The sequence below is a fragment of the Heterodontus francisci genome, chromosome 18 (genome assembly GCF_036365525.1).
Source record: "Heterodontus francisci isolate sHetFra1 chromosome 18, sHetFra1.hap1, whole genome shotgun sequence".
Taxonomy (NCBI): Eukaryota; Metazoa; Chordata; class Chondrichthyes; order Heterodontiformes; family Heterodontidae; genus Heterodontus; species Heterodontus francisci.
The window spans coordinates 18052943-18078092 of NC_090388.1; the positions used below are offsets into that span (position 1 = coordinate 18052943).

The following is a 25150-nucleotide window of genomic DNA, read 5'->3' on the forward strand; positions in this document are numbered from 1 at the left end:
CCACCCACCACCATTCTGCCCAATTAAATGCTTTCCTTGCCTCCACACGCAGCATGGGGGAGAGCATAAAATCCAGCCCAAAGTGTCTGTAAAGAGATATAGATAGGTTCAGTGAGTGGGCAAAAATTTCACAAAAGGATTATAATGTGGTAAAATGTTGGTGGGAAGAATAGAAAAGATGAATATTATTTACATGGAGAGAGATTGCAAAATGCTGCAGTACAGAGGGATCTGGGTGTCCTTGTACATAAAACACAAAAAGTTAGCAAGTACAGCAAGTAATTAGGAAGGCAAATGGAATGCTGCAATTTATTGCAAGGGAGATGGAGTATAAAAGTAGGGAAGTGTTGGTACAACTGTAAAGGGCAGAGACCACACCTAGACTACTGTGTACAGTTTTAGTCTCCTTAAGGATGGATATTGTTATGTCCAGGTGAGAAAGGGATCTAGGGTTCCCTCTCAGCCTTCGCCTGGTCTTACCATAACAGGGTTTAATTTTAAACACACCATTTTTTTTAGCTCCCCTGAGTGAATCTTTGTTCACTAACTTCCAATTACAAAGCAAAGAAACTAGCCAGACAGGTTTTCTTAGGTTTAGAGAGAAAAGGTTGAACTTTATTAAACTTAAACTTTAATTTGGTTAATGCCTACGGATACGCGACGCACCTACACTAGCATGCATATGTGATATACACATGCAGATAGAGAAAGAAAAGAGACGAAGAAATAAAGTGGAAAAGTTTGAGGCAATATCTGAAGATAGTTTTGGTTACTGTTCTTCGAGCTTGCTGTAGAGTCCTTGATTGTCGGTAGGTCTTTTCGTTGGAGTTCAGTATTCTTCTTAAACCTTGTTGGATGTAGGAGACTTTTCTCTCTTGAGGTTCATGTGTCCTCAATGGATTTGGAGTTTTGTGAGAAAGAGATGGGAGCAGCCAGGAGAGGTCTTCTCAGTCCAGGAGCAAACATGCTTTCTGAGTTCAAACTCTGTGGCTAGTTCAAAAAACCCTGGACCAACCGGTTAGTCATGTGACCAGCTGGTTTAACCAGTCCTGGCTTTTGTGGATTGTATCACCTTAGCAGTCTCTGGAATGCCCTTCATTACACATTCAATGTCTGGTGATCAAAGTCCATTGTGGGTTGAATGTGTCAGGGAATGGTCCTTTGTCTCCACAAGCACTGTCTGTTAGGACGTAAATGTTTCTTCCCAGCCACGGCTGATCTGTTTACCAAGTCATTTCCTCGCTCCAGCAAGAGTTTAAAATCAATGTTCATATGTCAAAATTTATATGCTTCATTATTGGCAGGTGAAGGTCTGCATGACAATATACTTGCATTGGAAGCAGTTCAGACAAGATCCATTAGGCACATTCCTGGGATGAAGGGGTTTGGCTCATGTGGAAAGGTTAAGCAGGTTGGGCCTATATTCATTGGAATTTAAAAGGATGAGAGGTCATCTTACTGAGACATATAAGATTCTGAGGGGGCTTGACAGGGTAGATGCTGAAAGGATGTTTCCCCTCCTGGGAGAATCTAGAACAAGGGGGCACAGTTTCAAAATAAGGAGTCTCTCTTTTAAGATGGTGATGAGGAGGAATTTCTTCTCTGAGGGTAGTTAATCTTTGGAATTCTCTTCCCCAGACAGCAGTGGAGGCTGGGTCATTGAATATATTCAAGGCTGAGTTAGACAGAATTTTGATCTACAAGGGAGTCAAGGGTTATGGGGAGGGGGGGGGGTGGTTGCAGGCAGGAAAGTGGAGTTAAGGCCACAACCAGATCCATCATGATCTTATTGAATGGCAGCACAGGCTCGAGGGCCAAATGGCCTACTCCTTACAATGTCGTGTAGTGGTGACTTCACCTTTAAGAAACCATACCTTTAAGAGACCAGGCCACTGATGCAACTGATTAGATCATACTACATCTGTAAGGAGACACCATTTTGAGAGACACCCTCAACACACGGCTTGCAAAGAACACCCACATAGGGCTGAATTTTATGAGCCCTCCAGCATCGGGGGTCGTGGTGGGGGGGCATTTTACAGTGGGCCTCAGTGCAGCCCCCTGCCGCCAAGCAGCATTCATTTGCCTAATAAAACTTATGCAAATACATGATAATTAACTTACCTGGACCGGGCGGACGTCCCACGCCGAGATTCCGGCCGGTGGCCGGAAGTCCCATGCCCTCCTATCCCCATTTGGGGATTCAAGGCGAGTCACTGGTGGGAAGGGGGGAGGAGTGAAATTTTCAGGGCGGTGGGGAAGCAGAGAAAAATGTTTCCATTGGATGAGGGGATGGTGGGAAGAGGTTGAAGGGCAAAGGTGATGAGGTTTGGGGAAAATTTCAGCTTGGGAATGAAGTTCTTTTTGGTGGGAAAGGCCCAAAAATAAAATATGTGGTCATTGGGATGGGGGGGTGGGGGGGGGAGCGGTTGGTGGTGGTGGTGGTTGAGGGGCTTTCAGCTTTTATTGAATCTTTAAAAATTAATGTCAAACAAATATATCTTTAAAAATGTAAATTTGAATGAAGGGCTTGAAACCCTTTAAAAATGGCATCGGCATCTGCGCGTTGGCACCAGACGCTGTTGCCGGGGATGGAGCGGCCTCCCTCTCTACGTCATCAGGGGCGGCCGTTCCGTCCCCTCAATTTAAATGAGCCCCCGTGCGAAATCTCGGGTGGACTGTCAGCTTCAAAGCACGCTACCGCAATTTGCGGCACACTAATAAAATTCATCCCATAGATATACACATTCAGCCACCCATCCCCTGGACAATAAATAGTGTTTGTGTTGAATTTGTGTTGCATAGACTTAAGCACAACACTGCACTCCTGCTCCGACTTCTTATGATCTTCTTTAGCAACGGCTAAAATAGTGAATGATATTTCACTTTTAAGGCAGCATGAATTCAACCAAGAATTGTAAAAAAAATCCCAAATTCAGCAAAAACATTTTGAATTTTTAACAATTTGAAAATACAGCTTCAAATTACATGCAATCTGCACTGTCAAATCACTTTCTCAAATAAAAATATTGCTTCTTCACAGATGGAAGCAGAATAAAGTCCTACAGATGCCTTGCACAAATCCAAGAAATAATACCTGCGTTTTACAATCCCTTTGTGTCCTTTTCTTTACTACAAATCACTACCCTTGACCTTAGTTACAGTCTGATAAATATCTGAAATAGACCTAAAACTTATCCAATTCAAGTCACTTCTGAATATAAATTTGAGTGTCTATCTCTATGTACACAAAGTTAGAAAATCAAATTACAGTCCTTAACTAATGAGCTAACTGGCTCACAGGGCATGATAGATATTGATGAGTGTGGTAACAAACAAGCCTTTGCACTGGGATTAGAACATCAGGCTATTGATGTTATGTTTCATTTAGATCCTGAATATTAGATTTCCTTTCTAGATAATCCTGGAAACCATCTCCAAGAGTTTGTGATGTGGGATGATGGCCCCCTAATTAAGCATTGCCAAATAAGTCCTTACAAAAGCCGTTGATCAAAAATAAATATATTTTTGACATTTATTATAATTCAGACAAGCTTCTCAATCCAAATTTTGCTACACATGTATTGTAAATTTCACCCATCAACTCTGTGCTTGCTGACTTACATTGGCTCCCAGTTAAGCAATGTTTCGATTTTAAAATTCTCATCCTTGTTTTCCATTCCCACCATGGTCTCGTCCCACAGCCCTCTAAGATATCTGCACTCATCTAATTCCAGCCTCTTAAGCATCCCCAGTTTTAATCACCCAACCATTAGTGGCTGAACCTTCAGCTGTCAAGGTAAAGCCTGGCTCGATATAAAATTAAAACCCGACCTGGGCCCAACACGACCACAGCCAACCCGAACCCAACCCAGGCCCGAGTCCTTCAATTTTTTTTCATGCCTGACCTGACCCGAAAATATCAAACACGTTATTAGTACAGAAAAAAAATTGCATCAAAAAGTAGATTACAACGAAAACAATACAAAACAAAGCCAGACCAGAGCCAGCCCAAACCCGTCCCGACCCGAGCCCGAATGCTGGACACAGAATATAGACCCAACCCGACCCGAACCCGACACATGTAATCGGGTTTGGTCGGGTTCGGATCGGGTAGCCAGGCTTTATGTCAAGGCTCTGGAATTCCCTCCCTAAATCTCTCTGCTGCTCTTTCCTCCTTCAAGATGTTCCTTAAAACTTACATCTTTGACCCAAGCTTTTGGTCATCTGTCCAAATATTTCAGAATGTTGCTTTGTTTTATAATGCTCCCGTGAAGCGCCTTGGAATGTCTTAGTACCTTAAAGGTGCAATATAGATACAAATTGTTGTTGTTGTAAATTACAATGAATTCATGTACCAAAGCAACGATTTATCAGTATTAAGAGTAATGCTAATTTACAAATGCAAGCATAAGGGCCGGAATTTTACATCCCCCCAAAGAGCGAGTTGGTGGCTGTGGGGTGGGGGGTTTGGGGGGCATAAAATGGAGTGGGAGGCTTGGGAGGCCCTTCCCGACCCCCTCCCGCCTCCGCCGCCATTTAATGCGGGGGGGGGAGGCGGCGGCGGCGAACACTGGCCCACCCACCCCATGCCAATCAAGGCCCTTCAGTGGCCGGTTAACAGCCACTTAAGTACTTCCCCCGGCGGCCCAGGCCTGATGAAAGCTGCCTGACAAAATCAGGTAGTTTCTGATGGCCTGGGGCGGGAGGGGTTGGGGGCGCCCTCATGAATAGGCATCCTGTGCCTGGTGGAGAGCCGCCTTCGATGCCACAACCACCCCTAACACCCAACATGCCCCCCCCATCCCCCCAATCGACCACCCTTGCATCATTGGGGCCTGACCAATCACCCCTGTCGAGGCCCCAAAAACTTACCTTTTCCCAGGGCATCTTTCCTCTTCTTATTGATGCTGGGTCGCAGTCCCAGCAGAGGCCACTGCTCCCAGCAGCTTCATTAGGTGGGTCTTCCTGCCTCAATGAGGTGGAAGTCCCACCTCAGACCAATGTGGTCCGGATCCCCAGGCCAGACAGAGACGGGATCGCCACCGACTTTTCAGTTGGTGGACGGCTCCCGTCCGACGAAAGTAAAACAGTAAACAGTAAAATATGTAAAACAGTGCTTAGAACTGATTTTTAAAATATTTCTGAATGCCAGTAAAAATAGTAAGGCAATAAATAGTGGAAAATATGAATATAAACTGCCTGTCAAAACAAGTCCATTATTGGACATTATACAGCTAATATAAAGAGACCTAGTGCAGGGGTATGTGGATACAATCGTCCAAACAGAAATTCATGGATGGACTGTTAGGCCATTTTGCAGAGGAGAGCTCATACAAGATATGTACCATTAGCAAAACATTTAAGACTGGACATGTCTTGGAGGAAGGCACTTTGCAATCTACAGCACTGTTGAATATACATGCTCAGTTAATGGAAAATCAAGTACGAGAAAGATTAAGTTCTATTACTTTAACTTCAGTTTCTGTACTTTTACACTAGATCTGTTGCCTAAAGTCAAGAAATGGCTCTGTCAGATGTCAACCTTGGCCCAATCTAACGCTCTGTTCTAGGTCAGAAGCTTAGGCTGAAGCCTGACTTCAGAGACTTGATCACTAAATCCAGGCCGACACTCTAGTACTGAAAGAGCATTGCAACTGTCGGAGTTGCTGTCTTTCAGATGAGGCATTAAACCGAGACTCTGTCTGCCTGCTCAAATTGACACATGAGATCTTAATGCACTATTTAGAGAAAACAAGGGGAATTCTCCCAATTACCGTCCTGGCCAACATTGTTCTCTTAACACCACCAGAATGGGTTATCTAACCATTATTGCTTGAGGAATTTTGCTGTGTGAAAATTGGCTACTCATTTGCCTGCATTACAACAATGACTATGCTTCAGAAATACTCCAATGGTTGTGAAGCACTTTGGGAGGCCCTGAAGAGATGAAAGATGCCATATAAATGCAAAATCCTTTTGTTCTTAGCTGTTGTACCGAAGAACTGGAAGGGCTGAAACTACCTGCCCTGGCTTATTGTGAACAGGCTCCACTTGTCGCCAAGCGAAAATGGATTTTGAAAATGCATGAGAATGCTTTGTTATCATTTGACATTATAGCGTTTGAAAGTGTTTTTAGTAGCTGCAGTGGATTCCACTTGTATACAACCCATTTCATACAAGTTCTCCCTATATCTAATTCATTTAAAATAATGTATGGCTAGCAATTGAAAATATGTCTGGTTATTACAGGGAAATCTGTTGCTCGCTATTAGATAGTATTTACAGCACAAAGACAGGCCATGCGGTCTGATCCGCCCATGCTGGTGTTTATGCCCCACACAAGCCTTCTCCTACCTTACCTGTGGTATAAAAGGCTACACTGTAATGGGTGAAATTAGAATGTAACAGACTGTGTTATTTTTATGGCCCCAGACCATAGCATTCACTCCTGTCAAGACAGAAGAGAAACCTTTTTCATGTATATCAGCTCTGGAGCCTGGAATACCTCACCTTGGCGGAGTTCATTGTTCTTGGTCATGGGAATAGCTTCAGCGCGGAATGGATCTGTCTAGACCAGGCAGGTAACAGATGAAAGGGATTAAAAGGTGCTAAGTGCTGACCATCCAGCAGGATGGCTTCAGGAGATCGAAGGATTTGGCACTGCAGTGAAGAAGGAGGGTCAGGAACGGTCAACCTGGCTTGTGGACCTACAAATTCTCACCAGAAGGACCAACTGCATGGAGGATTGTAAGTTATCAGCCAAATCCCAGGGGTATTTGGGGCTGAGAGTTTAAAGCAATTTTAAGTGTAACAACCAAATCCTGGGAGGGTTTGGAGTTTTAAATGAATGATTTTGGGGAAAAAACATAGGGTTTTACCTGTGATTTTTCGAAAAAGGTATATCTTATAAGTCACAGTAAGGTTAAATCATGGAGGGATTTAAATTGGACTAACCAATCAAGGTGTCATGTGGTGTCCTTTAAATTAGTTTAGAGGTCTTTGTATCAGGATGTTAGGAGGGTCTTGATAAACAAGTTTGTGGTTCAGCCCAACCCTGTGTCTGTGCAATTTGTCCTTTATAAAATCCTAAAGTTAAGAACCATCAGTAAGGGGGGAAGTGGGAGCGGGAACCTCTTACACAGAATAGAGGAACACTGTGGTAATGATTAAAACAGCTTATTAATGAAGATAATGCATTGATGGTTCACACAAAGATTTAGAAAAATTATAGTGGTCTTAATAACATAAATCCCTGGTTCCCAAATTTAAGCCCCATTAACAAAGATTGTGAGGCTGATAGGAGAGGATATTTTTGACAACTAGATAAGCTGTCATGTTCCCATCATGTGCTTTTGCCTCAATTTAATATTCGTATTTAAATGGGTTCTGCCCTCTGATTGACTTTGTTCTCACCAGCTACATATTTGACACCCCTCTCAAAAAATAAGAATAGGTGTCAGAGTAGAATGATTTATGTTCAAGATAATAGGAATCTAAATACTACTTTGCATTATTAAAGCTCAAAGAGTTTTCCAGTTGAAATTCTAATTGTCGCCAATACAACCAACAGCTTACAATTTATTTAAAAGAAAAGCTTTTTGAGTTTTATTCAAGAATTCACAATGTTTCTAGCTCTGTATAATAAATAGTACAAATATGCACTTAATCAATGTAGTGCCAGTCAATTTTCACTTCATTTCTGATATGAAAAAAAAAACAAACAACATTATGAAAAGTATGTACTTAACCAGTGAGATGTATACCCTGGCATAATACGGTTTAAGCAGTAATTAAAACTAATAACTGTTGTTGTTACTGTCAGGTGAGGAGGAAGGGACGAAGGGCTTCTCTCTTTTTCCTCTCCTTGTTTAACCACAACAGGTTTAATTCTTTTTTAAAGTGGATGTACTTGCCAATTCAGTGAGTGTTTGATTATTTACACGCTATGATCATAAAAAGAACCAATTGGACAGGTTTTCTTGAGTTTAACAAATAAAGAGGTTAGCTTTATTGCAATTAAACCAATCTAAGTAAAATAATAAGCTATTCTCCAAATTTCATGCAGATACACACTCGAAGTTCACACACTCACATAAATAGGTTACAGAGTGGGGAAGGATAGATTGGTTGAGTTAGAGTCCATAGAACAAAAAAGATGCATACAGTCTGTGGAGTTTGGTAACTTGACTGGCTTCTAGCTGAATTTGGTGGTCCTGAGGCTTCCAGTTTGAAGAGATAGATGATTGATTCGGTGGGTCCCGTGGAGACAGCGTTGTTTATGATTTCCTCCAAGGGGTCTTTGGTTGCAGCCGGAGTATGCAGAGGTGGTCAGTCAGCAGGCAGGGTTCAAAGCTTGCAAGCTGGAATGGAGAAAGGAGGGACCCACACTTGGGTCTGCACTTGTCAGAGTCCAAATGCTTGTCAGCCTGCTTCAGTAAAACACCAGCTTAAAAACACTCAGATGGGGTGGGGGTACTTGTCACATGACAGTCACCCAGTGATTCAAGCATGGTAGTTCACAGTTTATTTCTTCTTGCAACTAAAAACATCCCATGTCTGGGGATTCCTTTCTCACAACAAGGGTGCCATTGTTCAAGTGATAGTCTTGATGCCTTGCTAATGGGAACAGGCAGTTCCCTTAAATTTCCCAGGTCTTGGTTCTTGCTGAGACGGGGCAGACTCTTCGTTTCCACCTCACAGGCCTTGGAATGTTGGGTACAGTGTTGCAAATTAGGTGGCCATCTTAGCTGCTGGCAAAGTCACCTTTTATCCGTTCATTTTAACTATCTTTAAAAAAAAACAAATTCAGTTCTCCAGTCAGTAGATTAAAAAAAATTCAACATAGCACATTGGTGTGACATTGTGCAGTTAAGCAGTTACAAAGAGCAATGGTAATAGCCAACAGAATGGTGACTTGTGATACTGTTTACAGTGGTTTTATTAATGCGTTTAGTGAATCACTGGAACCTCTATATAAATAACAAAGTGATTCCTGACAATGCAGCCGGCCACTGACGTCATCAGGTACGCCAAGGTGCGCACATGCACAGACGGGCACCTGCTCTCTGCGCATGCGCTGCGTTCCGACTTGCCAGGACTGGTTAGCGCATGCGGCGATGACGTCATCGCATGATGTGTGCATCTTCGTGCAACGCGCCTGGTCAGCCTCTGCGCATGCGCTTTACGCGTATAGCAATGCAACGCCAACGGGTATTCACCCATGCGTCAAGCTCCGCTCCCCCCTCGCTGTTCTCTCCAGCCGCTCCGCTCTTTCGTCCGCTCCGCTCCCCCCCTCGCTGTTCTCTCTGGCCGCTCCGCTCTTTCGGCCGCTCCGCCCTCCCCCTCGCTGCTCTCTCCAGCCGCTTCGCTCTTTCGGCCGCTCCGCTCTCCCCCTCGCTGTTCTCTCCAGCCGCTCCGCTCTTTCGGCCGCTCTGCTCTCCCCCTTGCTGCTCTCTCCAGCCGCTTCGCTCTTTCGGCTGCTCCGCTCTCCCCCTCGCTGTTCTCTCCAGCCGCTCCGCTCTTTCGGCCGCTCCGCCCTCCCCCTCGCTGCTCTCTCCAGCTGCTTCGCTCTTTCGGCCGCTCCGCTCTCCCCCTCGCTGTTCTCTCCAGCCGCTCCGCTCTTTCGGCCGCTCTGCTCTCCCCCTTGCTGCTCTCTCCAGCCGCTCCGCTCTTTCGGCCGCTCTGCTCTCCCCCTTGCTGCTCTCTCCAGCCGCTCCGCTCTTTCGTCCGCTCCGCTCCCCCCCTCGCTGTTCTCTCTGGCCGCTCCACTCTTTCGGCCGCTCCGCCCTCCCCCTCGCTGCTCTCTCCAGCCGCTTCGCTCTTTCGGCCGCTCCGCTCTCCCCCTCGCTGTTCTCTCCAGCCGCTCCGCTCTTTCGGCCGCTCTGCTCTCCCCCTTGCTGCTCTCTCCAGCCGCTTCGCTCTTTCGGCTGCTCCGCTCTCCCCCTCGCTGTTCCCTCCAGCCGCTCCGCTCTTTCGGCCGCTCCGCCCTCCCCCTCGCTGCTCTCTCCAGCTGCTTCGCTCTTTCGGCCGCTCCGCTCTCCCCCTCGCTGTTCTCTCCAGCTGCTCCACTCTTTCGACCGCTCTGCTCTCCCCCTTGCTGCTCTCTCCAGCCGCTCCGCTCTTTCGGCCGCTCTGCTCTCCCCCTTGCTGCTCTCTCCAGCCGCTTCGCTCTTTCGGCTGCTCCGCTCTCCCCCTCGCTGTTCTCTCCAGCCTCTCCGCTCTTTCGGCCGCTCCGCCCTCCCCCTCGCTGCTCTCTCCAGCTGCTTCGCTCTTTCGGCCGCTCCGCTCTCCCCCTCGCTGTTCTCTCCAGCCGCTCCGCTCTTTCGGCCGCTCTGCTCTTCCCCTTGCTGCTCTCTCCAGCCGCTCCGCTCTTTCGGCCGCTCTGCTCTCCCCCTTGCTGCTCTCTCCAGCCGCTTCGCTCTTTCGGCCGCTCCGTTCTCCCCCTCGCTGTTCTTTCCAACCGTTCCGCTCTTTCCGGCCGCTCCGTTCCCCCTGTCCCCAGCCCGCTCGCTCGCCCCCTCCCCGGCCTGCTCCACTCCCCCCATCCCCATCCCCGGCCCTCTCTGCTCCCGCACCCCCCCAGCCCACTCCGCTTCCCCCCCCACCACCCCCAGGCTGGCACGCTCTCTCCCTCCCGCCATTGTGTGCTGCCATGTGTTTAGGTTAGGTTACCTTCGTGTGATTATTTGAGCAGCGCCATCTTTAGTCCTGGCAGCTGCCTGAAGTCGCAGACTGTGACGTGCTGCATTTGCGCTTCTCCTTAAATGCCTCTATGCTATTCACCTCAAATACTCCTAGTGGTAGTGGGTTACACATTCTAATCACTCTCTGGCTAAAAGAAGTTTCTCCTGAATTTCCTACAAGATTTATTAGTGACTATCTTATATTTATGACCCCTAGTTTTGGCCTCCCTCACAAGTGGAGACATCTTCTCTACGTCTACCCTCTCAAACTGTTTCATAATCTTAACGACCTCCATCAGGCCACCCTTCAGCTTTCTTTTTTTTGAGAAAAGAGCTCCATTTAATAAATAATGTCAGTAAAACAATCCACACGACAGCAGATTATAGTGCATGTAATGCAATAAAATCAGCAGAAAGGATTTTAAAACCCACAAATTCTATTATAAAGTATATATCGCACATATTTCCTTAACAGAAGCACATTTTATATCACATTCTGTGCTTACCAGGCAATTCTACTGTGAACCTTGCACCGTGCTGTTTCAATTTAATCTGTGGAACTATGATAATGAACTGCACGCACAACAAAAGAGCTGATACTTGTCTTTCTCCTTAGAAGATTTGGTATGACTTTGAACAGGTTGCCGTGCTATGCAGAGATAAATAATTATTGTTTTAGTTCCTTAAATGTTGCCAAAGCATGTAATGAATCCATATGTACAAAAATAAATGTTGGCCCCAACCTACAGCTGCTGATGTGATGGGGTTCTGAGGATGTACATGACTGGATCCAAGAATTGCACTGTATCAGGGGACTGACAATGTGGTACATTTACAGTAGGAGAATGGAAAAACAGCCAATTTTATTCATACTTATGTTAAAGATTTTAGTGTGGGTATCTGTTTGCTGTGAGGTGGTGCATAAGTCAACAGACCGCTGATATGTGGCATCCCATAGCTTACATTGCATTGCTCAGTAAAATGTTTTGAAATGAAAATCAGGAAAGATGAATAACAGGTCTCTGAATTGCTGTTGGGCATTTGGGACGACCACCCAATGTCAAAATTGTCCGCAATTGCTGGAGTAGGATGAGGTGCAAGGGATGAGATAGAAGTCATGAAGGATTGGATAAAGAACCAAACAAACTGACGTTTTTTGTTACAAGGTTTGTTTTCAGCTTTGCAAAGTCACTGCCAAGCAAGTAAAACTTTCTAGCCTGAGCTCTAGTTATTGAATAAGTTATATGGAGTTACTGGTGACATCTAGTCTGCAAACATTGACTCAATCCTTTATCCATTCTAACTTTAGGTTGTTACATTAATTTGCTGCTGTGAATTAAAATGCACAGAACATTTATAAAACATGATTCCCAACTTGAGATCTATTTGTAACCTCTTTGCAGAGGTGACTCATATAAAGAAAACTGATCACACTGCTATATAAAATGAAACAGGCCTACATATGGTATCTGACATCTGTGTTACAGTTAATGGTATTTTATATCTGAGCATTCATGAGCAACCTTGAAGAATGTAACAGCTTTACCAGCATTTAACTATGGACTATTGCATGTAGGTCCATTCAATAAAAGGGAGCTAACAGAACTTTATGGTAACACGGGTAAACAGATGAAAAAGAATCAGCCTTTAACTGTAAATAACTCACCTTTCAGCACTCAGGCAAAACCTCTATAAATCGCAGAACATTAAAAGCAGTGCCTGAAATTCCTTCAGCACTTCCCGTTCTGCTCAATAATAAACGGCAACCTTCCAATGATTTGCTTTAAAACCTATTATCCTGGGTTTCTGACACACAACATTTCACTTATGCAAATGCAGGCGAGTATGTTGCTGAGCAAGATAAAGTAGTGAGAATTTAGAACATGTTTCATATTCTATAACCATTGGAATGCTGCAGCTTTTCTTGAAAATGGAATTAGCATTTAATAATAAAATAATTTCTTGCATTTATATAGTGCCTTTCACAACTCAGGATGCCCCAAGGTGCTTTTCTTTTACGGCCAATGAAGTGCATTGAAGGCTCAAGGCGTCTCAAAGAACATTTCAATGTAGAAAGCCCAAACCGACAAGTTCATACACACTCATACACATACCTGTGAGTGGTACACAGGGGCTAACCCGTGTATTTTAATTTCTGTGTAACAATAGTGTAAACAGGAAGTGTTTGTATGTGAAGTTTTCCTAATAGAATTTCTTCCCTCTAGTTTTCCAACATTTTCCATCTAGAAAGATGAAAATCTGTTACCTAAATATGATTGAAGATATTATTCATGCAGCATAGCATAATTGTAACTAGTAACCAGTAATTTGTGTGGAAAAACTGTACTTATTGCCATTCACAATGAAGTACGTCCCAAAGCACTTTACAACCAATTATCTACTTGTGAAGTATAGTCACTGTTGTAATGTAAGAAACAAATAAGATAATGAGGAATAAGGTTAAGAAATCCAGGCCGGAATTTTACAGCCCCCAAAACGAGTGGGCTGGTGGAGGGGAGGGGGGAGGGGGACTGTAAAATTGAGTGGGAGGCAGGAGGGTGGCCGTTCGCAACACATTCCTGTCCCCACTACAATTTTATGAGGGGCAGAGGCAGCGAGAAACGGCTCACTCACCCCAGGCCAATCAAGGCCCTTAAGTGGCCAACTCACTGCCACTTAAGGGCCTAAACCCGCTGCCGCGAGTATTTTATCCTCGGTGGCTGGACACAAAAGCCTCAAGAATCCTGACTGGTAAAATCAGAGAGCGAAAAATCCCGGCCTGGCTCCACAGGCCCGGCGGAGGTGCACGGCTTTTCAGCCGGCCACAATTCATGAATGTTAAGTATATAGATGTACAACTCAACCAGCAAGTTAAATTACACGGGTTAGCCCCTGTGTAACAGTCACAGGTGTGAGTATGAGTGTGTGCCAACTTTTCAGATTGGGCTTTCTCCATTGAAATGTTCTTTGAGATGCCTTGAGCCTTCAATGCACCTCATTGGCTGTAAAAGAAAAGCACCTTGAGGCATCCTGAGGTTGTGAAAGGTTGAATCTAGAATTCATGGAATGCTGATAAATGAACATGTGATGCATTCTATTCAGGAGGTGAGTAAAAGCAACGCATGGTGACTCACTGAGTACTTAACTCTTGGTGAGAACCATTGATAATAGAAGTTCATTGTGCAAATAATTACCATTTATATGTTCATATTGGGAGGTGGAAACTTACATCTTACTATTCCATACCATACTGTGGTACTCTCTGAGTAGCTTTTTGTTTCTTTCCCCTAGTACTTTATTTCGTTTCATACTTTAGGGTTGATTGTGACTTTTTACCATGGAAACAATCAGCTAATATGTGGTACATGGTGGATTAGATTGAATTTACAAGTTTTACACTATTGACACAGAGGATACCTATAAAGTTTAGAAAGCTCACTATATACCATGTGTAGCATGTGTTAGTTCACCCTTTAACATCCTATCCCTCATATCTCACTTACATAAAGGGAAAACGAATACAGACTTAACTAATCCTATTAGTTATATTTGTATGCTAATATTTAACAATTACATATCACTGATTTGTAACTATACCTTTTGAAAAAAAATTGTTTGTTGATTTAATTTTGTTATACAACAAATTTAAATGTGTAATTTGCATTCTTTGGATGGTAAAATTAATTTCCCATAAGCCAGTACTCTAACCACAGTAAGGTTGAATAATTTACCACATTTCAGTTCAAGTTCCTAATGTTCCTTTCTTAGCTAATTTTAACAAAAGAGTTAGAATCAGTATAATAGATGGTGTAACACTGGCTAAATAAAAGTCTAGCAGAGTATTCATTGGTGTGTGTTTGTTGTTCTGAGGACCATATTGGGCGAAAAGGGAATTAGAAGCATAGAATTATACAGAACAGAAGGAGGCTTTTCAGCCCATTGAGGCTGTGCTGGCTCTCTAAAAGAGCTATCCATTTAGTCACTTGCCCTTTGCTTTTACCCCAAAGCTCAATAGTTAAAAATAAGTAAAGTAAAAAGTGAGAAACAAATACAATTCATGCTCAGTAAGCCCTTGTTTATATAATTTATGATGAATTTATGCAACATTCTGCTGATGTTTTTCCTGGAAAGGCAATCTTAATTGTTGATCCTGAGGTGTCCTGAGAGCGTTAGCAATCAACCACATAGTGAAAGATTGGAGTCACATGTAGGCCAAACCAGTAGGGGTGGTAGTTTTCATTCCCTGAAGGACCTAAAATAACCAATTGGATGGTGTATGTATGTGTGTTTTTAACAACAATCTGGCAGTTTTATTGGAGATCCTGTAGATGTAGTATATCTGGACTTCCAGAAGGCATTTGATAAGGTGCCGCACAAAAGGTTAATACACAGGATAAGATCACGTGGGGTTAGGGGCAATTTATTAGCTTGGATAGAAGATTGGCTAACCAACAGAAAACAGAGAGTCGGGATAAATGGGTCTTTTTCTGGTTGGCAAGATGTAACTAGTGGGGTGTCACAGGGTTCAGTCTTTGGACCCCAACTATTTACAATATATATTAATGACTTGGATGCAGGGATAGAAGGCACTATAGCCAAATTTTCAGATGACACAAAATTAGGTGGGATAGTAAGTTGCAATAAAGTAATAAGAAATTTACAAATGGATACGGATAGGTTAGGTGAATGGGCCAAAATTTGGCAGATGGAATTTAACGTGGATAAGTGTGAGGTTATCCACTTTGGTCGGAAGAATAGAAAGGCAAATTATTATCTAAATGGAGTGAAACTTCAGAGTGCTTTGGTGCAGAGGGATCTGGGTGTCCTCGTGCATGAATCGCAGAAAGCTAGTATGCAGGTACAGCAGGTAATAAGGAAGGCAAATGGAATTTTGGCATTTATTGCTAAAGGAATAGAATATAAAAGTAGGGAAGTGTTGCTGCAACTGTACAAGGTATTAGCGAGACCGCACCTGGAGTATTGCGTACAGTTTTGGTCCCCTCACTTGAGAAGGGATGTAGTTGCATTGCAGGCAGTTCAGAGGAGGTTCACTAGATTGATTCCAGAGATGAGGGCTTTGTCTTATGAAGAGAGATTGAGCACTTTAGGCCTTTACTCTCTAGAGTTTAGAAGAATGAGAGGGGATCTAATTGAGGTATATAAGACGACTAAGCGGATTGACAAAATAGACGTAGAGAGGATGTTTCCTCTTGTGGGGAAATCTAGAACAAGAGGTCATAGTTTTAGGATAAGGGGTAGCAGATTTAAAAAAGAGATGAGGAGAAATTACTTCTCTCAAAGGGTCATGGGTCTATGGAATTCAGTACCCCCAGAGTGCAGTGGATGCTGGGACATTGAGTAAATTTAAGGAGGAGATAGACAGATTTTTAATTAGTAAAGGGTTGAAGGGTTATGGAGAACGGGCAGGAAAGTGGAGTTGAGGCCGAGATGAGATCAGCCATGATCGTATTGAATGGCGGAGCAGGCTCAAGGGGCTGAATTGCCTACCCCTGCTCCTAGTTCTTATGTTCTTATCACCTTATTTTTCTAGTGTTAGCATACAAGGGTAAGATAGCTTAGTGGTAGTGGTACCAACCCAGAGGTAAAGAGTTCATATTACATCATAGGGAACTGGGAAACTGAATTCAATAAATCTGATCATCTGTGGATTGGCATCAGAAAATGACCATGAAATTTGCTGGATTTTTGTAATAACCCAATTGCTTAATTATCGTCCTTCGGGGCAGAAACCCACCATCACTACCTGGTCTGCCCTGCATGGAATTTAAATCCTACACTTTGTGATTGACTCTTATATGTCCTTGGAACACCTATTCGAGGGCAAAGTCAGTGACATTAAAGAACGAAAGGATTTTGAATCATCCTCACAAGATAACAACAGCACCAATGCCTCATCGGGAGCAGCCCTCAGGTAAGTCCCAGGAGGGGTTGTATCAGCTTGTGGTATGGGCCCGATCAAGACTCCTATGGAATTAGAGGAGACCACCTGCTCCTCCTGGCTTCACAGGATGGGCACTTCTTTTTGCAGACACGTTATTATCAGTTACCTTACATTGGCAGTTGCACTGGGTGATGGTTGCTGAATAATCCTCATCCCCAGCAAATTTTGAAAAGGTGCCCTTTAACAGTATTTAAGTCCTTAATTTACATATTTAAGGAACTTAATACCTTATTTAGAGGTCTGTTCGGGAGGCCTTTAAAAAAAGGTCCCCAAAATGTTTGGGATCAACGCCTGAAAAGATTGTGTGCAGGACCTCCCATTGCTAAATTGGCGCACTTTGTGCCCGAAATGTCTGTCTCATTCTCTATATCTATAACGTTTCCTTCATTTCCATAGATGTCCTCTCTTACATTTGTGCTTTACTTCAAGTAACAATGTTCTCCAAGTAGTTTCCAACTCTTTCCTTATATTTGTTGCCTCATATGCATATTGGTATCTGTTTTCCCCAACAAAAACTGTGTTTGCATTTCTTCATACTGGAAAATCTGAAGGTTCTTGGAAGTAAATTACGATTTTTTTCAATTGTTATTTCAGCCTTTTTTTTTAATGAAAACTGTGCATTCCATTGTGGAAATAATACACTTTCCAACATTTTGATTAGCCAAGTGCCTCCTCAGCTACTTGAGAAACAGTAACAGATCAATAGACCTGATTTTGCCATTGTAATGACAGTGAAACTGTCAGCATTCGCTATCATTATGACTGTGAGCCTGACAAAAACTACTGTCGTCTGCATATGAGCAGTTAAATGCAGTAATCCAGAAGTTGCTGTGAGTGAGTCATTGCTTTTCCACAGATGTGCTGTTGAAGTCCCTGCAGAAAGCAATCTTTGGAAATCACTTGAACTCCCCCTTTTATGCTGTCATATCAGCATTAGAAATAAACAGAGAAAGTTGTGCCTTGTTGAATGAGGTGTAAGGGTTTTCAATTAGCATACTAAGTCATGACTACTGCTGAACAACCTCTCTGGCCCCGAAAAACTAATTTTATGTTTGTGGAATGACAAATTTCTACATTAGGATAAAATTCCATGAGTTCTTAATATATTTTTCTGTGTATTTTCAGATTCTACCTTATTCCCATGTGTTTGTCCCAATCTTTATTTCACTCCCTGTAAAATTGAATAAAAGTGAATGATAATCAGTGCTATTTACTTCCTGGTTTACTGCATGTGAGAATTCTTCAATGTAATTGGCTGCTTAGCCTACATGATAACATTACTGGAGATATCTGGAGATCCCCTAAGCTTGGTGCCAGAATCCAACCAGGTGAAGTGAAATCCACACCATGGAGAGTGCTAGATCTTTGTAGGAAGCTTTCTTTGAGGTCAGCAATGAGCACCATCATTTTGCCACTGACCGCAAAATCTAGGCCATCATCATTACTGGCACATCAAGACTTATGGTTGGTTTTCACAGTTGCTATCATAGAGTCATAGAGAGATACAGCACTGAAACAGGCCCTTCAACCCACCAAGTCTGTGCCGACCATCAACCACCCATTTATACTAATCCTACATTAATCCCATATTCCCTACCACATCCCCACCTTCCCTCAATTCTCTTACCACCTACCTACATTAGGGGCAATTTACAATGGCCAACTTACCTATCAACCTGCAAGTCTTTGGCTATGGGAGGAAACCAGAGCACCAAGTGGAAACCCACGCGGTCACAGGGAAAACTTGCAAACTCCGCACGGGCAGTACCTAGAACCGAACCCTGGTCACTGGAGCTGTGGTGCTAACCATTGCACCACTGTGCCGCCCATACTACTCATGCTCACATTCTTAGGAAGTGCACATTTCAAAGTTGTGATCAATTCAGCAAGTTGCTATTTGTGATTAAAAATGGCCATTTCTCCCATTTTTGATAAAATAGGAATGTCGGGCTGTAAAACCTTTTATCTCCATGGTAAAAATTGTAAATGCATTCTTTTTAAATCAGCCTATTATAAAACAGCTGAAGCCAGGAGACCATCCCTGTGACCACTGCTCTGATAAACTGTCATGAAAACGGCAATCAAGTTCATTTATCCTTTAGAAAAAGAAGGGACATCCTAAAATTTATGAGAAAGAAATTGAGCTCATTCGAGCCCATTTTTTGAGCGGCATGAGTGCCCTTAGAGATCCAAAATTGCATCTGCAGCAATGCGCACACTTGTGATGCAAATTGGACTGGATGCCAATTTAGTGCAGGTGTTAGTGAGTGCAGTGTATGTCAGCTGATAGTTTGCAGAGCAGGCACATCGTGACTTCAATCTGCATGCAACAATGATTCAATACCAGCGCTGCCATTTTGGAGCTCGACGATCCAGCCCTCTCTCAGCCTTGCACACCTAAACGTATGTTCAGCAGCATAGAGGACCCCCCCACCCCGCCAAGGTTATGTAAAGGGATCATAAAATACTTATAGGTTAGTTACAGGTTGATTTCTTACAGATGTTGCTATGTTTCTACAAGTGTTTGATGCTTTTTATAGTTTTTTGTAGTTGCTTTAAGTTGCAAAACAGAGAGTGGTGTGACATATGCTGGAGAACACTTTGCTGACTTCAAAGCTTCCGCACAAACCAGACATAGATGCATTGGTAGGTATTAGAATACAGCATGGCTTAGAAAATGAAGAGAGGCCATGCAAAGCAGGACAAGCTGCTGGAAGAGCAAGGAGGAGGAGGGAGAGAAGGTTTTGCTGCAGGAGGCCATATCCATCTACGGTATTCAGGGAGCAACTTTCCTACCTGAACCTCAGCAAGTAACAATGTGTGAGACATCTGCACTTCACTAAGGATGTCCTCACTGATATCTGTCACCTGCTGCAGCAAAACTGTAAACTCAGAGCAGGGCAAAAACTACATTGCCATTGGCCATGGTGATGAACTTTTATGTGTCTGGCATCTTCCAGGCTGGAGCTGATGATAATTGTAACATCTCACAGTTTGCCACCCACTGTTGCATAAGGGAGGTCACATAGGCTCTGTATTCAAAGAGAGTGAACTACATTTCATTCTTTCTTGCCAGAGGCGAACAGCTGGTGTGAGCACATGGCTTCGCTAGGACTGCAGCCAGAACCGGAACTAGAACCACTTTCTCAACGTCCAGCTGGTGTGTGACCATAGGCAGTGAATCATGCAGGTCAATGACTGGTATCCTGGCTTTCATTCTGCAGCAATTCTCTGTGCCAGCTGCATTTGAGCCACCATGGCAGACCAAAGGGTGGCTCCTGGGTAACAACGACTATCTGTTGACCACATCGCTGATGTTTCCTGTGCGCAACCCAGGCACATGCGTGCAGAATGCATACAATGAGAACCATGTTGCCAAATGAGATGCGATAGAGCAGACCATTGGCACGGTGAAACAATGTTTTTGCTGCCTGGATTGCTCTGGAGGAGCCCTGCAATACTTGGTAGAGTCAGTATCAAGATTCGTGGTGGTTTCTGCATGTTGCACAACCTCACTATCATGAGGGTAAAACCCTTGCCAGCAACTATACAATGAACATCTGAGGAGCAGGAGTATTAGGAGCAAGGGGAAGAGAATATAAGAAATAGAAGCAGGAGTAGGCTTTTGGTCTTTTGAGCCGGCTGTGCCTACAACAAGATAATTGTTGATCTTCTACCTCACTCCAACTTCCTGGATATCCTCATATCTCTTCATTTCCTTAGTGCACAAAAATCTATTGACCTCTGTCTTGAAAATACTCAACTCACCCACTGCTCTCTGGGGAAGAAAATTCCAAAGATTCACAACCGTTTGAGTGAAGAAATGTCTCCTCATCTCAGTCCTAAATGGCTGAAAACTTATTCTGAGACTGTGACCATGTGTTCCAGATATCCCAGCCAGGAGGAAAAAGAAGAGGAAGACGGGAGGATGGGAGGAGGCAACCTTGACAGCCTCTTTCTTCCCAGGCTGTCTGTGAACTCATCCAAATGCATTATGACAACCCCAATTCCACACTCGCCAAAAGTCCCACACCTTACTTGCCCTCTGTCAATGACCATCACAGGGTCCACTTTTTAAAAATTCATTCATGGGATGTGGGCGTCGCTGGCCAGGCCAGCATTTATTGCCCATCCCTAATTGCCCTTGAGAAGGTGCTGGTGAGCTGCCTTCTTGAACTGCTGCAGTCCATGTGGGGTAGGTACATCCACAGTGCTGTTAGGAAGGAAGTTCCAGGATTTTGACCCAGCGACATTGAAGGAACAGTGATATAGTTCCAAGTCAGGATGGTGTGTGACTTGGAGGGGAACTTGCAGGTGGTGGTGTTCCCATGCATTTGCTGCCCTTGTCCTTTTAAGTGGTAGAGGTCACGGGTTTGGAAGGTGTTGTCTAAGGACCCTTGGTGCGTTGCTGCAGTGCATCTTGTAGATGGTACACATTGCTGCCACTATGCGCCGGTGGTGGAGGGAGTGAATGTTTGTGGATGGGGTGGCAATCAAGCGGGCTGCTTTGTCCTGGATGGAGTTGAGCTTCTTGAGTGTAGTTGGAGCTGCACCCATCCAGGCAAGTGGACAGTATTCCATCACATTCCTGACTTGTGCCTTGTAGATGGTGGACAGACTTTGGGGAGTCAGGAGGTGAGTTACTCACCTCAGAATTCCTAGCTTCTGACCTGTTCTTGTAGCCATGGTATTTATATGGCTTCCCCAGTTCAATTTCTGGTCAATGGTAGCCCCCACGATGTTGATAGATCGGGATTCAATTATCGTAATGCCATTGAATGTCAAGGGGAGATGGTTAGATTCTCTCTTGTTGGAGATGGTCATTGCCTGGCACTTGTCACACAACGTGAATGATATTTGCCACTTATCAGTCCAAGCCTGGATATTGTCCAGGTCTTGCTGCATTTCTACACGGACTGCTTCAGTATCTGCAGAGTCGCGAATGGTGCATCATGCAATCATCAGCGAATATCCCCACTTCTGACCTTATGATGGAAGGAAGTAATTGATGAAGCAGCTGAAGATGGTTGGACCTAGGAAACTACCCTGAGAAACTCCTGCTGTTATGTCCTGGAGCTCAGATGATTGACCTCCAACAACCACAACCATCTTCCTTTGCATTAGGTATGACTGCAACCAGCGGAGAGCTTTCCCCCTGATTCCCATTGACTCCAGTTTTGCTAGGGCTCCTTGATGCCATACTCAGTCAAATGCTGCCTTGTGTCAAGGGCAGTCACTCTCACCTCAACTCTTGAGTTCAGCTCTTTTGTCCATGTTTGAACCAAGGCTGTAATGAAGTCAGGAGCTGAGTGGCCCTGGCGGAACCCAAACAGAGCATCACGAAGCAGGTTATTGCTAAGCAAGTGCCGCTTGATGGCATTGTTGATGGCACCTTCTGTCATTTTACTGATGATTGAGAGTGGGCTGATGGGACGGTAATTGACCGGTTTGAACTTGTCCTGCTTTTTGTGTACAGGACATACCTGGGCAATTTTCAACATTGCAGGGCACATGACAGTGTTGTAGCTGTACTGGAACAGCTTGGCTAGGGGCGCGGCAAGTTCTGGAGTACAGGTCTTCAGTACTCTTGCCGGAATATTTTCAGGGCCCATAGCCTTTGCAGTATCCAGTGCCTTCAGTCATTTCTTGATATCACGCGGAGTGAATTGAATTGGCTGAAGTCTGGCATCTGTGATGCTGGGGACTTCAGGAGGAGGCTGAGATGGATCATCAACTCGTCACTTCTGGCTGAAGATTGTTGCAAATGCAAAAATAAAAGCCACCACAAAATAAACATTCGAAACCAAATTTATAAATGAAATCATGTCATATTGCATACAAAAGTCAACTAATTATCCTTGTTCATGCCCTTAATTCCCGTCTTCCATGTGCCTTTGCCTGTCCTAGTGCTCCTACATAGTGCTGCTGCAGTGGCTGCAGACTTTCAGTGGAGGAGATGGTCTTGGAAAACAATCTCGAGGAGCTCTGGGTCTAGAAGCCCTGGCTTCGGACTGCACTATCTTGGCATGGGCAGCGGCAGTCTGGACTGGCTAACAGGGAACAGCAAAGATTCCGGCACAGTGGCAGGGCTGGGAGAATGAATGCTGTCATCCTGAGAGGGAACAGTAGGTTTGTGCTCCACGGAGCCACCGTCACTCCCCAAGGCCAGTGCCTCAGCAGTCCTAGTAATCTATTAGAGATTGCTGGTCTGCTGTGAGATCCTGAAAGCACCTTTGAACACTATAATCCACAGCCAGGATGGCAGCAATCTGAGCTTACACGGCAGCAAGCTGATATTGCATGACAGCAGTCTTCCACTGCAGCACTCAGACATTGGGTGTAATGGAAACGGCAACATCGACCATCAGATGCTGCATCGTGGTTCGATCCACGAGTGTGCAAACGGAATTGACCAATACTTCCATGCTAGAAAGGATGATCCCCAGCTCTGCGCAACGCCGTGTACCAAGTTGGTGGTGGACTCAGTCATGCTACTTCACATTGAACGCAGAGCTTCTGGCAGACTTTCCAATGCACCAAATTTTTGTGTGCATAGCCATCAGGCTTCTTCTGTAGCCTGCTTCATCTGAATGCTCTGCAGTGGAAGCTGTGTGTGACCTCGCCCACTGGCGAGCTGGCATCTGTGCTATCCATGCACCCTGCCCTGACTGCAACCCACTCATGTGCAGCGTCCCTCCATGTGCAGATCCCTCCTTCAATCTATCCTCTAAGATATGAGCTGGTGGCCATGAGTGTGACATTGAGTTATGGTGCATCATCATCATCACTCACTTCTTGTTGTTCCCCCACAGCCCAGCCAGGTTGCAATTCTTGGGTCTCTGAAAGGAAACAAGGCATGAGTGCAAGGTTGTGGTGAGGGTAGGGAGGATGAAGTGCATGATTACAACATCTGCAGGTGGCAAATCAGAAGAGGGTGTGGGATGAGGGGGAAGTGGGATGTGAGAATGAGGATTAGGTATGAAGATACTGCCATCTTCGATAGTTTCAACCCCACAGTTGGCCACAACCTCAGCAATGGCCGTCCCAGTAATGGCCAGCATTTTCTCTTCCATTGGGGGGGCTAGGACATACAGGCTTACCTGTCCCCTGTGGTTAACTCCTACAGCCTTGTGTTGTCCTGCAAGAGAGAGGCAAGTGTGTCAGAGCATGTCATGCAATCTGTTTAGCTGATGTGGCTGTCATATTTGAATAGCTAGCAGTGTGTGCAACCTGTGAAATGTGGGTGTGAGGGTGAGGTGATACTTATGAATGTCAGGTATGAGTCCTGATTGATAGAGATTGTTGGTGGGTGAGTGAGGGGATGTGGTGAATTGAACAGCGTCTGAGTGATTGGTGCAGTTGATAGGATATGGAATTCGAAGATTCACTGATCTTGACCACTTGTGTGAGGTCGTTGATCTTCTTGTGACACTGCGTCCAGGTTCTAGGGCTTGACTCCTGGGCTTGACCTCCACAGCTATCTACTTCCACTGACCTTTGACCCTGTGTCTGGCGGGCCTCCTTCCTTGCTGCGGGTACAGGACATCTCTCCTCATTTCCACCTCCTCCACTAATATCTTCAGTGGGGGCAGCATCTGGAAACCTTGGAGCCCACTCTATCCCCTGTTGTGCCATTCCTCACTGTTTACTTGGTCAGTTTCTCTTCAATCATGACTCTCAGCACGTGTTCCAGCCATAATGCATCTTGCCTTTAAGAGGTACAAGTTGGCTTTAAGCAGTGCAGGCTCGTTTTAAGTTGTGCTAGCCAGTCACACAGTTGCCCCCTGCTGATGTCTCCAGCTAATGAACAGCACTGTTAATGCTGGCTGGACGCAGAGGTCATTCAGCTGGGTTAATCGCGCATCGTGATCCACTTTAGCCCTCAGTGTGTCAAATTTACATAATCACAAAGTTCTGACATATCTGATCATCAGCTACCAACTGTTCTGTTTAATTAATTATTAAGTTTTGAGCGCTTTCTAGTGCTTCACCTTTAGGGGATTTAAGTGAAAGATCTTTTTTTCCCAATTATTCAATGAGACGATCAGTGAAAGAAATTTCTCTTTTGACCTGATTGCTTTTTTTTAGACTTGGTGAGTTTCCGTTGAGGTTCTTCTGAATGTCCACTCTAAGCTTGGCTGAAGAGTCATGTAAACTCCATAAAAAATGTGCAAACGGTTTTTATTTTGGCAGTGATGACAGTTGCTCCGACCATTCAACAAGACGGTACATCAGTGGTGCAGCAGACCGGGCACTGCTAAAACAAGTTACCTTATTGATCATGCCCTTGGTATGTGAAGCTGTGGTTCAGTTGGTAGCACTCGTCCCTCTGAGTCAGAAAGTTGTGGGCTGAAGTCCCACTCCAGAGACTTGAGCACAGAGATCTAGGCTGACACCTCAGTGCAGTACTGAGGGAGTGCTGCACTGTCGGCGATGATGTCTTTTGGATGAGATGTTAAATTGAGGCTGTTTGCTGTCTGCTGTTTTTGGTGGATCTAAGAGA

General features: G+C 44.5%; 1 protein-coding gene across 1 annotated transcript in view; it reads right to left on the reverse strand.

Annotated features, from left to right (window-relative positions):
* Nucleotides 1-8737: 8737 nt before the first annotated feature.
* The window catches only part of LOC137379480 (monocarboxylate transporter 2-like), a 237364-nt gene continuing 220951 nt past the window's right edge, over nt 8738-25150 (reverse strand). Inside the window, exon 5 of the mRNA XM_068050369.1 lies at nt 8738-8790. Within this exon, the coding sequence (XP_067906470.1) occupies nt 8783-8790 (8 nt within the window). The 3' untranslated portion in view covers nt 8738-8782. The remainder of the gene's footprint in view (nt 8791-25150) is intronic.